The sequence below is a fragment of the Camellia sinensis genome, chromosome 11, assembly GCF_055761805.1.
Source record: "Camellia sinensis isolate YWXY chromosome 11, ASM5576180v1, whole genome shotgun sequence".
Lineage (NCBI taxonomy): Eukaryota > Viridiplantae > Streptophyta > Magnoliopsida > Ericales > Theaceae > Camellia > Camellia sinensis.
In genome coordinates, this window is record NC_138971.1 from 111,217,355 (window position 1) to 111,230,877 (window position 13,523).

Consider the following 13,523-nt stretch of genomic DNA (forward strand, 5'->3'; position numbering starts at 1 on the left):
AATCACACAATTTATACAAGATGACAATATATATGTTAAAACCCATATAGGATAGTAGAATATTTCTACCTCAAGCTTAGAAGAGGAAGAAGGAAGAAAAACCCAAAAGTCAACGGAGGAGAAATCAAGCTTTGCTCCGATCAAAATGAAGCCATCGACAAGCACTACACTTTATCTCAAAGGAGCAAGGTGAGGATAGGCCTTCAAGCAAGTAGATCTAAGGACCTATGAGTGAAAAAGTGCCTTTTGAGAGAGAGAGAGATAGTGTTTCACGGTTTAGAGGGAGGAAAGAGAAGAAAAAGTAAATGAAAGGGTTAAGTGATGACCTATTTATAGTACTAGGTCAAAAATAGAAATAAGCCTCAAAGTCAACTCAAAATATCTAGTCAAAATATCCCCAAAAAGTAGGCCCAAACTGACAAAAAAAATCTGAAAAAAGTCGCAGGTATCGACCCCCCTGTAACACAGGTGTCGACACCCAAGAAGAAAATCTGGAACACTAAGTTTGACTGCACTACTGGTGTCGACCCTTCCCCAGGCTGGTGTCGACAACAAAAAGCAATGAGCAATTTCAGAACAAGGGTCGACCCTTCCCAAATTGGTGTCGACCCTTGCGGCCAACAAAAAGAGAAGGTGTCGACACCACCAAGACCGGTGTCGACACCAAAATGCAGTGAACAAATTCAGAACAAGGGTCGACCCTTCCCAGATTGGTGTTGGCCCTTGTGGCCAACTTAAAGAGAAGGTGTCGACACCACCAAGACCGATGTCGACCCCAGAACATGATTTTCATGTTTCCGAACAACTTTTCAACGCGAAAAAAGTGTGAACGAGCAATCCCAACAAGTTTAAATCAATTTGTACGCCTCCAAAACCAAGGTACAATAACACCAAAGATTCCCAAAATAAAATAAAGGGTTCAAATATACTTACCAAAAGCTTTAAAGGACACAAGTGCTACAAAACTTCCACGAGCTCACAACAGATTGTTGCTGTGACTTAGTCACAGTGGCACCCTAGGTTCAGTAAATGACCAATCTTCAAATTTAATGACATTTGGAGGAGAAATTATTAGGTGCCCTAGGTGCTCCTTCTAAGATTTAAGGTTCAAAATCTAAGTGTAAATAATTTATTAGAATTAATCTATATCGAACAAAGCCCTAGGTTTAATTTATGTTATGTTATTTTTCAAAATAAAATTAAAAATCACACTCTCTATCAATCGTAATATTAATAGATACTAGGGGTGGGCACGGATCGGTTGCGGTCACAGAATCTTCAATCCGTCATCCGTCTAGATTGAAGAAAATCAATCCGCATCCGTCCGTCAATCTGTAAATTTTCAACATAATTCAACATGTGCACTTCCTCAAAATAAATAAATAAATAAATAAAAATATGCACTTCCTTCCTCAACCACCACCTGTGTGCAATGCATATATATACTAAGTTTACAAACACTGTGCAGTGGGCAAACATTGTACATACACTGTCATATTTACAAACACCTATGTCTTTAATATTTTATTTATTTATTTTTTATTTTTGTAAGAATCAAATATGTCACATTTAATTACAAAAAAAAAAGAAGAAAAAAAATAATACAAGTACAACCATGGAATACATTCAATACTTTCATCACAGATGAATCAAACAAAAAAAGCTCAAACACCGCATAAACTAGTTGGGAGTGATAAATTCAATGAACTGTATTTGCATATTAAAAATTTACGAAACAAAATTGACCCAAAAAAAAACTATTGTCAATTGACTCAATTCGCATATGAGTCACGACAAACAACAACAATAGTAAATGACGACATAGCAAAAAGTAGATGATGCAATTCACCAAACATGAAAGAAGGAAAAAATAAAAAAAAACTCAGAGCAAAATTGTCACAATAAATAATCAAATACAAAAACACAAACATCGCAGAAACCAACTAGGAGTTATAAATTCAAGTGAGTATATTTGCATATTACATATTTACAAAACAAAATTGAAGTAGAAACACTAATTACTGAAAAAATGATAAATAAATAAAATACAAAAACACAAAACAGTGTCATGAGGACACACTGTTGCCGATTGCGCAATCAAAGACAAGAAAAGAAGGGAAGATAAAAGAAGAGAAGAATACCTTCGAATCGATGATTCGATCGCTGTTCGTAGCCATGGTCACCGATTACGGACCGCCGATCGTTGATCATTGCTAGCTACCACTGTCCCTGCTCGCCTTCGTTCAAGAGAGAGAGACAGACAAACAGATAGACAAAGACATACAGACAGCGTTATTTCAAAACCTAGGGCTTTACAAACTTGAAATGAAATGAAAAAAATAGGGGCAAGACAGAGGGAAAATGGAGGGAAATTAAGTGGTGGTGAGCGGGTCGGGCAAGGCAATGAATTTGGGGGTTTACCCATGGCTTGACCCGTGCACAAGAAAATGATATTTATGGGCCCGTATCCGCCCGCCATGTGTCATGTATCCACCCAAAAAACGTGTCGGGTCAGGTCGGGCGGATGTGGCGGGTTGGTCCATCCACTACTAGGGGGTGCGTGGTGCGGTTTAGGCAGTTTGAGAGTAAAATTACAAATCGAATTGCGGGTTAGTGGATTGACAAATTGCGGTTTGGGCGGATTGAAAAATATTATAACTAATTATCATATATTTGCATAATATATAACACTAATTTGTATAATATTTTTTAGATATATAACACGAAATAATTTTACATAATATGTTTCATATATATAACCACTAATTTGTAATAAATTTGATATCTTAAATATTTTTCACACTCATTTTTATGTTGATATTTTATCGAAAGTTAAAAAATATATATGTATTAACTATAGCGGAGCAGAACGGTTCGGTTGGCGGATTATAAATTTTAAAGTTTAAACCGCGGTTAGCGGTTAGAGTGGTGCGGATTAATGTGGATTGGCAATATTTTGCACAGTCCTATCTGCTGTATATCCCTAATAGATACCACGGGGTGTACTAATAAGTACACTTTTTATTTTTTTTAGGTCACTTCATCTCTCTATTTTTCTGCACATCTTTTCGTAAAAAATACATTTATTTAGATCATCCCAAACCAACTAAATTATTTGCCTTATTCACCCCATATTAAACTTAGGTTTGTTTTAACAATCAATTTTGATAATTCGAATCGTTCACATTTTAAGATTTGTCGAGTAAATCATACTTGTTAAAAATCAAATCGAACGGATATCAGAAATTACGTGTTAGGATCATTGAACTAAAAGTTTTATTAAAAATAAAACTGTTTATTAAATGTTTGGGTAAATTACAAATACACCCCTGAAGTTTAATTAAAATACGAATCGCCTCTTGTGGTTTTGAAAATTACATTCCACCCATTGAGATTTCTAATTTTATAACAAATCGCCCTTTTTAATAATAAATTATCAAGTTAATTAACAATTTTTAATGATGTTAGAAATATATTTTAATTAATAATTTAGGTAATTTTATTATTGTATAGGAGAACAATTATAAATTTTATTTTTTTAGTTAATTCTGTTAAATAAAAAATACTAACAAGGAGGTATTTATAATTTTTTAAACCATATAGGACAATCAGTATTTAAAACAAATCTCAAGAAGTGTATTTGTAATTTACCCTAAATTTTTTTAATAAACAATTTTTAATTTATTGATCTGAACAGGTAATTTTTAATATCCAATTAACTTAAATTTTTATAAATATAATATATTTAATAAATTTTAAAATATAAACAATTTAAATTATCAAAATTAGGGGAAAAAAATGACCCATTAACCTATCAAGGAGGGAACCAAGTAGAGAGACGGATGGATCCTTGCTCCCACAATGACCAGCTCCATTGACATGTGTCGTTGTACCATTGACTTGGCGGAGCCACCAGAGCGAGAAATTTCGTTCAAAAAACAAATCATTACCGCAATTCGAGAGAGAGAGAGAGAGCAAGAGAGAGAGAGTTTTCATTTTATTTGAATTAATTTGAGTTTCATTTCACACTTCTTCCATTCCACCTTCATTATTATTATTATTATTATTATTAGAATTAATTTGAGTTTCATTTCACACTTCTTCCATTCCACCTTCATTATTATTATTATTTTATTTTTATTTTTTTTAACAAACACACTTTTCAGACTTAAATTAGAAGATTATAAATTATCTTCTAAAATTTTTAAATTTATATTGTACTCTTAAAATTTTTAATTTCATAATAAATAGATAATTTTATTAATAAATCATAAAATTAATTAATAATTTTTAATAATATTAAAATTTTATTTCAATTAATAATTCAGATAATTTTATTATTGTATAGGTGAACAGTTAAAAATTTTATTTCTTCAATTAATTTTGTTAAATAAAAAATTTTGACAGGAAAGTATTTATAATTTTCACATAAAGCAATTCGTATTTTAAATAAATTTCAAGGGTGTATTTATAATTTACTCTTTTTTTCATCTTCTACTATATTATGGGTAAACACTTTCTAAGATTTGATTAAAATACTAATCGCTCTTTCTAATTTTAAAAATTTTATTTCACTATTGAAAATTTTAATTTAATAACAAATTATCATTTTTATTAATAAATTATTAAGTCAATTAACTTTTTTAATAATATTAAAAATATATTTCAATTAATAATTTAAGTAATTTTATTTTTACATAAAAAAATAATTATAAATTTTAATTTTTTAATTAATTATGTTAAATAAAATTTTTTAACAACATTGTGCACTTCAAACAAATCTTAGTGTATTTGCTTACCAAAAAAAAAAAAAAAAAAAAAATCTGTGTATTTGTAATTTACTCTAATACTATTATACATTAATATATATACTTATATATATATTTTTCTCATTTTGAAGAGAGGGAAAGAGAACAAAGATCCGAGATTCGTATGAATGGAGTCGAATCTCGGAACTAGAAAGTGATCAGAAGAATGCCTGTCTGCGGCTGACGATCCGAGGATTCAAAAACCCCATCGAAAAGAGAAACCCTAATTTCGTGATTTCTGATGCTGGATCGATTAGATTGAATCAAAATCTCGGTAGGTAGGAATCGATTAATCCTTTACTTTTTGCTCCGATCTACAGTCTCTGATCGATCGGTGTTTCAGATCGGGGGGAGAGAGAGAAAGAGAGAATGCCTTCACACGCGGATCTGGATCGGCAAATCGAGCACTTGATGGAGTGCAAGCCTCTAACGGAAGCTGAGGTCAAGACGCTCTGCGAGCAAGCTAGGGCTATTCTGGTTGAGGAATGGAATGTACAGCCGGTGAAGTGTCCTGTCACGGTGTGTGGTGATATTCATGGACAGTTCTATGATCTGATCGAGCTGTTTCGGATAGGAGGAAATGCTCCGGACACCAATTATCTTTTCATGGGTGATTATGTCGGTGAGTCTTTGACAATTTCAAGTATATTTTGTTATATGATTGATTCGGGGGGCTGTTGTTTTATGTGATGATTAGGGTTCGAAGTTGGGATTTTGGTTTTGTAGCTCAGAGAGAGAGAGAGAGAGAGAGAGAGAGAGAGAGAGAGAGATAGAAAAAAAATGTTTGGTGCTCTGTAAATGGTTTAATGCTTATTGATTATTGGATATTGGAATGACATTTGTTGTTTTTCTACAAATATATCAGGATGCCATTTTCTGTCTAATTTTTTGCATATGTTAGCCTTAGGAGTAAATTGGGAAAAAGGGTCAAAGTTGGGGGGGGGTGTGGCGGCGATGAACACTTCAAGGGTTAATGGGAAAATGGTTAAACATAAAGGGGGCAAAGTGCAATTTACCTAATTAACAAATTTATCTGTCGGAGGAGGTGATGACTCGCAAAGAGGAATTAACTAAAGTAACCATGTTAATCACCACAAGGCTACTAAAGATTATAGTATCCGAGTCTTACGTGGAGGTGCTTAATGTTTACTTTATGACAATTTACTATTTCTCTGGAACTTGTGTGATTATTGAATTTGGCTCAAGATTGTGCTTTGAATTAGATTTGAGGGTATTGCTAGGAATATCGTGTGGATATCCATATTTTGGGGGTCACAAACTCATTGAGTTGAGTTTCATTTATTTTTTCCTTTTGGGCCGCTATGATTTTAGATAGGCTTGTTTGTGAGGTTAGAAAAGGTGGTACTTAAATATTGTTGCATCTACTTCAAGTAATGGGACTTTAACACTAAATTTTTTCATAAGATGGCTAATACTCACAGGAGGTCCAATTTCATTAGTAGTTTGATCGTTGAGGGGGGAGGAGAATACGTCAAGAGATCTCAAATGGGATGGTGGATTTCTACACCAATCTGTATGGATTTTTCCTCTATTAAAATGATGATGATAGAACTTGGATGAAGAGACCATTTTTTGAGGGGGGAGGTTGTGGAGGTTTTGAAAAGTTGTAATCAGGAGAAGGTGTCAAGTCCAGATTGTTTCACCATGGGATTTTTGTAAGGGGGAATTACACTACAATGTATATTTTTAAAAATATTTTCAAATCAGTGGTAAAGTTTATAAATATTAATAATTAAATTCATAAACTTTTCAATTTATCTGTGAATATTTTGTAAACATCTAACTGATGTGTAATTTCTCCTTTTTGTAATGGCGGTCTTTCAATTTTTCTTTGGGTGTGCGACTTTTGGAAAGAGTTTAATGCTTCTTTTATAGTCCTGGTTCCTAAGAAGGGCGAGGCATGTGATCTGAAGGACTTCAGACTGATTAGTTTGGTGGGCAGTGTTAGCAAGCTTGTATCCAAGGTTTTGACATCGAGATTGAAGAAGGTGATTTATGAGAGCCAGAACTCTTTTTTGAGGGTAGGCAGATTTTGGATGCGGTTTTGGTCATGAATGTGGTTATGGATAGTAGATTGAAGAGATCCATCGCAGAATTATTGTGCAAACTAGACATTGAAAGGCTTATGGCCATGTTCGGCATTTCTCATGTCATTTATGCAAAAGGTTAGATGTGGGGAATGTTGGAGGGTTGGATTTGAATTTGCCTATCTATAGTGCTGTTCTCAATTATGGTTATTGAAGTTTCTTGTCTATTCTTTGCTAGTTGGAGAGGTTTGAGGTAAGGGGACTCCCTTTCCCTTCTTTATTATCATGATTATAGAGGCTTTTAGTTGTATGCCAGAAATGGTGGTTGAAGTCAGACTCGTTCATGACTTTGAGATTGGCAACATGGGTGTTCATTAGATGATGGTGTCCCATCTTTCTTTGTCGATGATAGACTCCTTTATTTTTATGATGCTAAGGAAGAGGAGCTAAGGTGGCTTAGATGAGTATTTATATGTATGCATATTAATGATGGGGATGTGGGTACTGTAATATTGAGTGGTTGTGACAATGTGGTGTCGTGTGGATTCATTGCCCACTTCATATTTAGGGATGCCTCTTGGAGCATTGTTTAAAGATAAAACAATGTGGGATGGAGTGGTGGAGAGGTGTGAGAAGAAGTTTGCTACTTGAAATAGACCGTATCTATCAAAAGGGGAAAGATTGACTCTGATTGTCTATCCTTACTATGCCTTCTTTAGTGTCAAAGAGATTGGAGAAGCTGCAAAAGGACTGTTTGTGTGGAGGTGTGGGGGGTGAATTTAAAAATCATCTGGTGGGTTGAGGCAAGGATTGCAAGCCTATTCAGATACTGGTTGCATGGATTAGGATATAATATGGTATTAGAAAGAGTAGAAATTTGAAGGAGGATGCATGTGACCTTGGTAAAACAGTTAATAATTTGGGATAAAACCTTGATTGTGATCAAGTTGCAGAAGGAAATCCATGTTTACTGTCATAATAATACTGTGTGGGTATCAGTTGAATGGTCTTGAGTATTTTTATTTAGATCTCTGAGAAGGCAGTAGTTATGCTTTATGTTTTTGCTAGGGAATCAAAGAGATAGATTTTTCTGTTGCAATTTTTGGAACTTGTTATTGTTTGCTCTCTAGTGCTGCAGTTTGAGATTTTTATGCTTCTTGATTTTCTAGCATTTGTTGACTATTATTCTAATAATGCAGATCGTGGATACTATTCAGTGGAGACTGTCACACTTTTAGTGGCTCTGAAAGTTCGTTATAGAGATAGAATTACGATCCTTAGAGGAAATCATGAAAGCCGGCAAATTACTCAAGTGTAAGACCTTTACTTTTTCATGAAGGCATATTATAATTGTTGTTAATGCATTTGGTAGCGAAAAGTTGAAGTATTGGATAATGTAAATGCATTTGGTAATCAAATTAGAAGAATTTGTTTTTCGTTCTTAGAAATGTTAGATGCCTCTGTATTCTTTATGAGGGCCTTATGTTTTTTGTACTTCTAGTTTTACTACAAAGGTAATGTATGTAGATGACATGAAATTTTGACTATATTTTCATTGTTCCCCCCTCAAGAATTTAGACCACAAAATTGATCATATATATGTGACTAGCAGTTGGCACACACAATGCATGTGCAATTCGAATAAATAAAAATAAAACAAAATATTTGTGCATCACTGAAGTGGTAAGAGAGTCTTCTTCCTTAGACTCAAGATCCAAGGTTCAAGTCTTACTCCTCCCATCTATCTATTTTATTTTTAAATAGAAAAATGAGGGACACGTGACATGAGGAGAAGCAAGGAAAGGCTTGGACACAAAGTCCAACCTTCACTTAATATATCACTAGCGGTTGGCACACGCGATGCATATGCAATTCAAATAAGTAAATATAAAATAAAATATTTATTATATATTGTGTGGTAGTCAAGTGGTAAGAGTCTTCTTTAGCAAATCTAAAGTCCAAGGTTCAGGGGCTCACTCTTACCATTTATCTATTCTTTTATTCTAGAAAAATAAGGGACACGTGGCATAAGGAGAAACAATCAAAGGTTTGGACACCAAGTCCAGGTTTCACTTAATAATAGTATAGACAGATAGATAGGTAGATAGATAGATATGAAGATTCATTTGAAAGAGAAGGGCGCATTGCGTCCCGATACTGAGGTTGAATGAATCATTCCACCTGAACCCATAGGGCGAACCAACAGCAAAAATAGAGTTTGGCACAGGTCAAAGGGGAAAGCAATGTGTGATGTCACCACACAAATATGCATCATTGTGAAAGGGTTGGGGCAGGGGGTTTGAATACTGAGGGCCTTCCACCTTGCAATGCTTTGTACGAGAATCTATTTGAAGAGAATTCAGAATGCCAGTTTGATTTTTTGAATGGAATAAATGATGTTGTTTGTGATCCTACTATATGCATTTGCATATTTCCTTGTATGTACATGGGAGACACCCTTTTTTCTTTCCTTGAAAAAACAACTTAGTCATAAAAAATAAAAATAAAAGAAGTTCTCAAACGCGTCTGTGTACTACCAAAGTTGAAGGGGGATGAAGTAGTGTAACAAAATGTTGAATGGCAAGATGGATGCTTTGCTTAAAGCATGCATGCCTTTTTGAATTCCACATCTTGAAGGTATTAATTCATGTGTTACTGATAGAAAAAGGTATTAATTCATATGTTTGATGTGTAAATATGCTTTTTGGCAGGGGAATCATAAAGTCAATACTTCATGCACATCTCCAGGCTATTAGCAAATGAGCATCTATGTTAGTGAAGGGATCCTTTACCAGATAAAGCTACTTAATGATTTTTCTCTTTAATTTGACCCATGCATTGTGAAACTATAAGAAATTTTTAACAACTTATGCTTGATGCACTGTCATGGGCTGAAACTAATGACACCTTAAATTTCAACTGATCAGCTTCATAGAGCCTTATTCACCTGTCACTCTACTAGAGTTTAACTTTTTATTACATAACATGCCATCTCTTCTCACCATCATTGTCTGCATGTTCTCCTTGTAATGCCTTCAACTTGAACCAAATTATGAAAAATTGCAATCAGTGGCATTTTTGCATCAATCATCACATATGATTTTCTGTTTGTTTGTTCTCACTTTGAACTGTTTCTAGTTTGCTTGTATGATTTAGTTTACATTCCTTCAATACTTAAGTACTCATTTAACCCTATTTTTTCAATATCCTCACTCATTTTGGTTGTCGTGCCTTGCTTCTCCAATTTTTGTACCATTCATATGATCCAATTTACAGGTGACTTTTAGAACTCTTCCTTTGTGTTGATGGGGCATTTTATAATATGACAACCATGGGGAATGCTTCTTTACTTCAATTTAATTCTAAATCTATTGAGTATCAACAATTTCATGTTCTTTCTCTCATTTGTGGATCTTGATTATATGTTAACGGAAAAATGGACACCTTATGGTATTTGATACTTAATAATAACTTGAACCCTTTTCAATCTTATGTTGGTTGCACCTCATGTATTTAAGATTAGTCTTGCTCATAATATTCAATTTTAAGTAATTGGAATTAAGTCTTGTTGAGTTTGAGTCACAAAGTTTCCATAATGCCCTAAATTGTATAACATTATTTTATTTGCATGGAAGCCACACTTTGGAGTACAGTTTGGGTTGTCTACTAAGTTCATAAATAGCCTAAATATCAACCTTTGATGGAAACCCGTGATTGAAATTTTATTTCTGATCTCTAATTGTTTCAAAGCTTGTAATTGCTCATATATATGTTCAATCTTGAAGGAAAATGTTAAGTTCAGGCTGCCCCTCTATTTATAGAACCTATGAAACCACTTTTTTTTAGTTTTAAAGTAGGGAGGCTTTTATGCCAAACATTTTCATCTATTGCCTTATTTTTATTGATAACCAAATGTGTTTAATCCTCGTGTAGAAACCATGCCAACTTTTTCATGTTGTTTCTTCAACTCTATCACTGACAATATCTTACACTGCTACTATTTATCTAAAAAATAATAATAATAAAATAAAAAATTGATGGCATGAGAGTTGTTATAGATAGTTTTAGAGATGGAGCATGTGTTACAGCTGGAGCTTGTAATACCAAGGAGGACAACTGAATTGAAAGTTGAGATGATCTGATTATGTGCCAAAAAACAAATACTACTACAAGAATAAGGACTGATGCCTTGTAGTTATGGGGCTGCAAAAACTATGAGAAAGCTTAAAATGTTATTGTTTGAGATAAGTCATAACTTTGATGATGACCAACCAGTCGAGAGACATTTATTTAGATAGAACAATATCACAAGATTCAAAACAAATTCATGTAGCTTTGCCTATAATTTGGAAAGGTATTTCACTGTGTCACACAGCTTAGAGCTACCATAGTTTCTTGTAAGTTACAAAATACTATAACCTCGTTATTATTCATAATGTTTTCTTCCTTTGTTCAGGTATGGATTTTATGATGAATGCTTGAGGAAGTACGGAAATGCTAATGTCTGGAAGTATTTTACCGATCTTTTTGATTATCTACCCCTTACAGCACTGATTGAGAGTCAGGTTTGAGTTGTACATTGTACAGTCATTTCACAATGATTATTCCTATACCATTTCTGACAGCTATATAATTTTTCATCCTAGATTTTCTGTTTGCATGGAGGACTTTCACCATCTTTGGATACATTGGACAATGTCCGAGGCTTGGACCGTATACAGGAGGTACGTGAACAATCGTTGTCATATGAGCTCTTTGTAAATCTAATCGCTGTACATTGCCATGGCATCTGTTTCTTTTTATACTTTTATTGATCTGAGACCCTTCTTTGCAACAAAAAACTCCTCATGCACCTGGCTGCCTTTTTCTTTTTATTAGAGAAGGGGGGTGGGGAGGAAAACATCTGAATTTTAATTCTCTGCCGACCCCGGGGGGGGGGGGGGGGGGGGGGGGGTAATGAAAACATCTGAATTTTAATTCTCTGCCGACCCATTTGCTAATAGCAGCCTGTTTGAACAATTATATGCATACTCTAAGTTCCCATGGTTTTCTAGTAATCATGGTGTATGTGATATTCAATTTTCTTTTCATGAAATTAGCTAGTCAGCATTACTTAATGATTGTTTGTGGGGTTGGTAGGTTCCACATGAAGGACCAATGTGTGATCTCCTGTGGTCTGATCCAGACGACCGTTGTGGATGGGGAATATCTCCACGAGGAGCTGGCTATACGTTTGGACAGGATATAGCGGCTCAGTTCAACCATACCAATGGGCTTACTCTGATTTCAAGAGCCCACCAGCTTGTCATGGAAGGCTATAATTGGTGTCAGGTTTGTGAAGTTAAAATGAGATAAACACTCGTGTGTCCTATTTGCTTTGTCTATTTACTCATGTTAACTGTATATATTGTTGCTATTTATGCTTTTTCTATAGGAAAAGAATGTGGTGACAGTATTTAGTGCCCCTAATTACTGTTATCGGTGTGGGAATATGGCTGCAATACTAGAAATTGGGGAGAACATGGAGCAGAATTTCCTTCAATTTGACCCGGCACCTCGGCAAATTGAGCCCGACACGACACGCAAGACTCCCGATTATTTTTTGTGATCTAAAAAAGACCTCAATAGACTGTTTGCAATCCTTGCTTGCCGTTGTCACTGTAGATGTGTCTTTTTAAAAGAGGACTTTTTGTTGTTTGCGGGTTATTGTCAACGTGATTCTTTTGTTTCGAGTTTGGCCTCTGCTGCTGACTTTGATTATATCATCTTCTGCTCGAGAAACTCAAGAAAATTGATGAAGGCACGGAGTCTTTTTTTTTTTTTTTTTTTTTAATTTCTTGTATATTTGGAGAGAGGAGGAAGCAGCAATAACACGGTATATTGTGTTCTGTAATTTTACAATTTAAGGTAGAAAAACCAGATTTCAGAATGGATGTGTGTCAGTTGTCCTTTTTCACTGACAATTGGCGGTTGAGAATGCAAATGCAAGGAACAACGGTAATAATTTTTGTTTACTATTGTTGGATTTCTCTTTTTGAGAGATCCTAGTCAACATTTGTTTATTGATGAGAGAGCATGAAAGAGACATAAGTTGTGAGATTTTACCAAAAAAAGTTATGTGATGAGGTCTGTTTTCCGGTCCCAGAGTGAAGGGATTGGTTTCTTGAAGTACAACCATTTTTTTGAAACTCACTCAGATTCATTTTTCTGATCTTATACTAGTTATTGCAACTAAAAAAATGTCAGCACATGCTGTGGATTATGTTTTGTTTGGGTTATCTTGTTCTCATGTGGTCATCAAATGATTCGGCTAAGTAATGCGGCTTGCCTATTGGACAAGAACTCTTGCATCTCCCTAAGAGATCGAGGATTCGATTCTTGCCACCCGAGTTTTTCTGCACCTTGTAGTCATTTGGAGATTCTTCTTGTATGATTGTCAAGGGTTTGTATGCCTCTGGTAACCTTGTCTCACCAATTGCAAAATCTTACTTGCCAAGTTACCTTTTGAAATCCTAGCTTTAGGAGAAATAGATAATGGAAAACAAGAGATAGGCACACATTGTTGGAATCAGCCTTGGACGATTGTGGGTCAGGAGCGACTATTTAGGGTAAAGTGTGTTTTTTCCTAAAAAGAGGTATAACTCTTTTGTAGATTTATTATATGCTT

The 13,523-nt window shown here is 34.5% G+C and overlaps 1 protein-coding gene across 2 annotated transcripts; it reads left to right on the top strand.

Moving 5' to 3' along the window:
* The first annotated feature begins 3,970 nt into the window (after window positions 1-3,970).
* LOC114270399 (serine/threonine-protein phosphatase PP2A catalytic subunit) lies at window positions 3,971-12,785 on the top strand. 2 transcript variants are annotated; one of them, XM_028211873.2, is made up of 7 exons: window positions 3,971-5,086; window positions 5,152-5,430; window positions 8,056-8,170; window positions 11,313-11,421; window positions 11,503-11,580; window positions 11,996-12,187; window positions 12,291-12,785. In XM_028211873.2, the coding sequence occupies exons 2-7, from the start codon at window positions 5,178-5,180 to the stop codon at window positions 12,462-12,464; spliced, it is 921 nt and encodes a 306-aa protein (XP_028067674.1). In that variant the 5' UTR covers window positions 3,971-5,086; window positions 5,152-5,177; the 3' UTR covers window positions 12,465-12,785. The 2 variants fall into 2 exon arrangements, with proteins under 2 accessions (XP_028067674.1, XP_028067673.1); XM_028211872.2 differs by having other exon boundaries at window positions 4,764-5,082.
* Window positions 12,786-13,523: the final 738 nt, after the last annotated feature.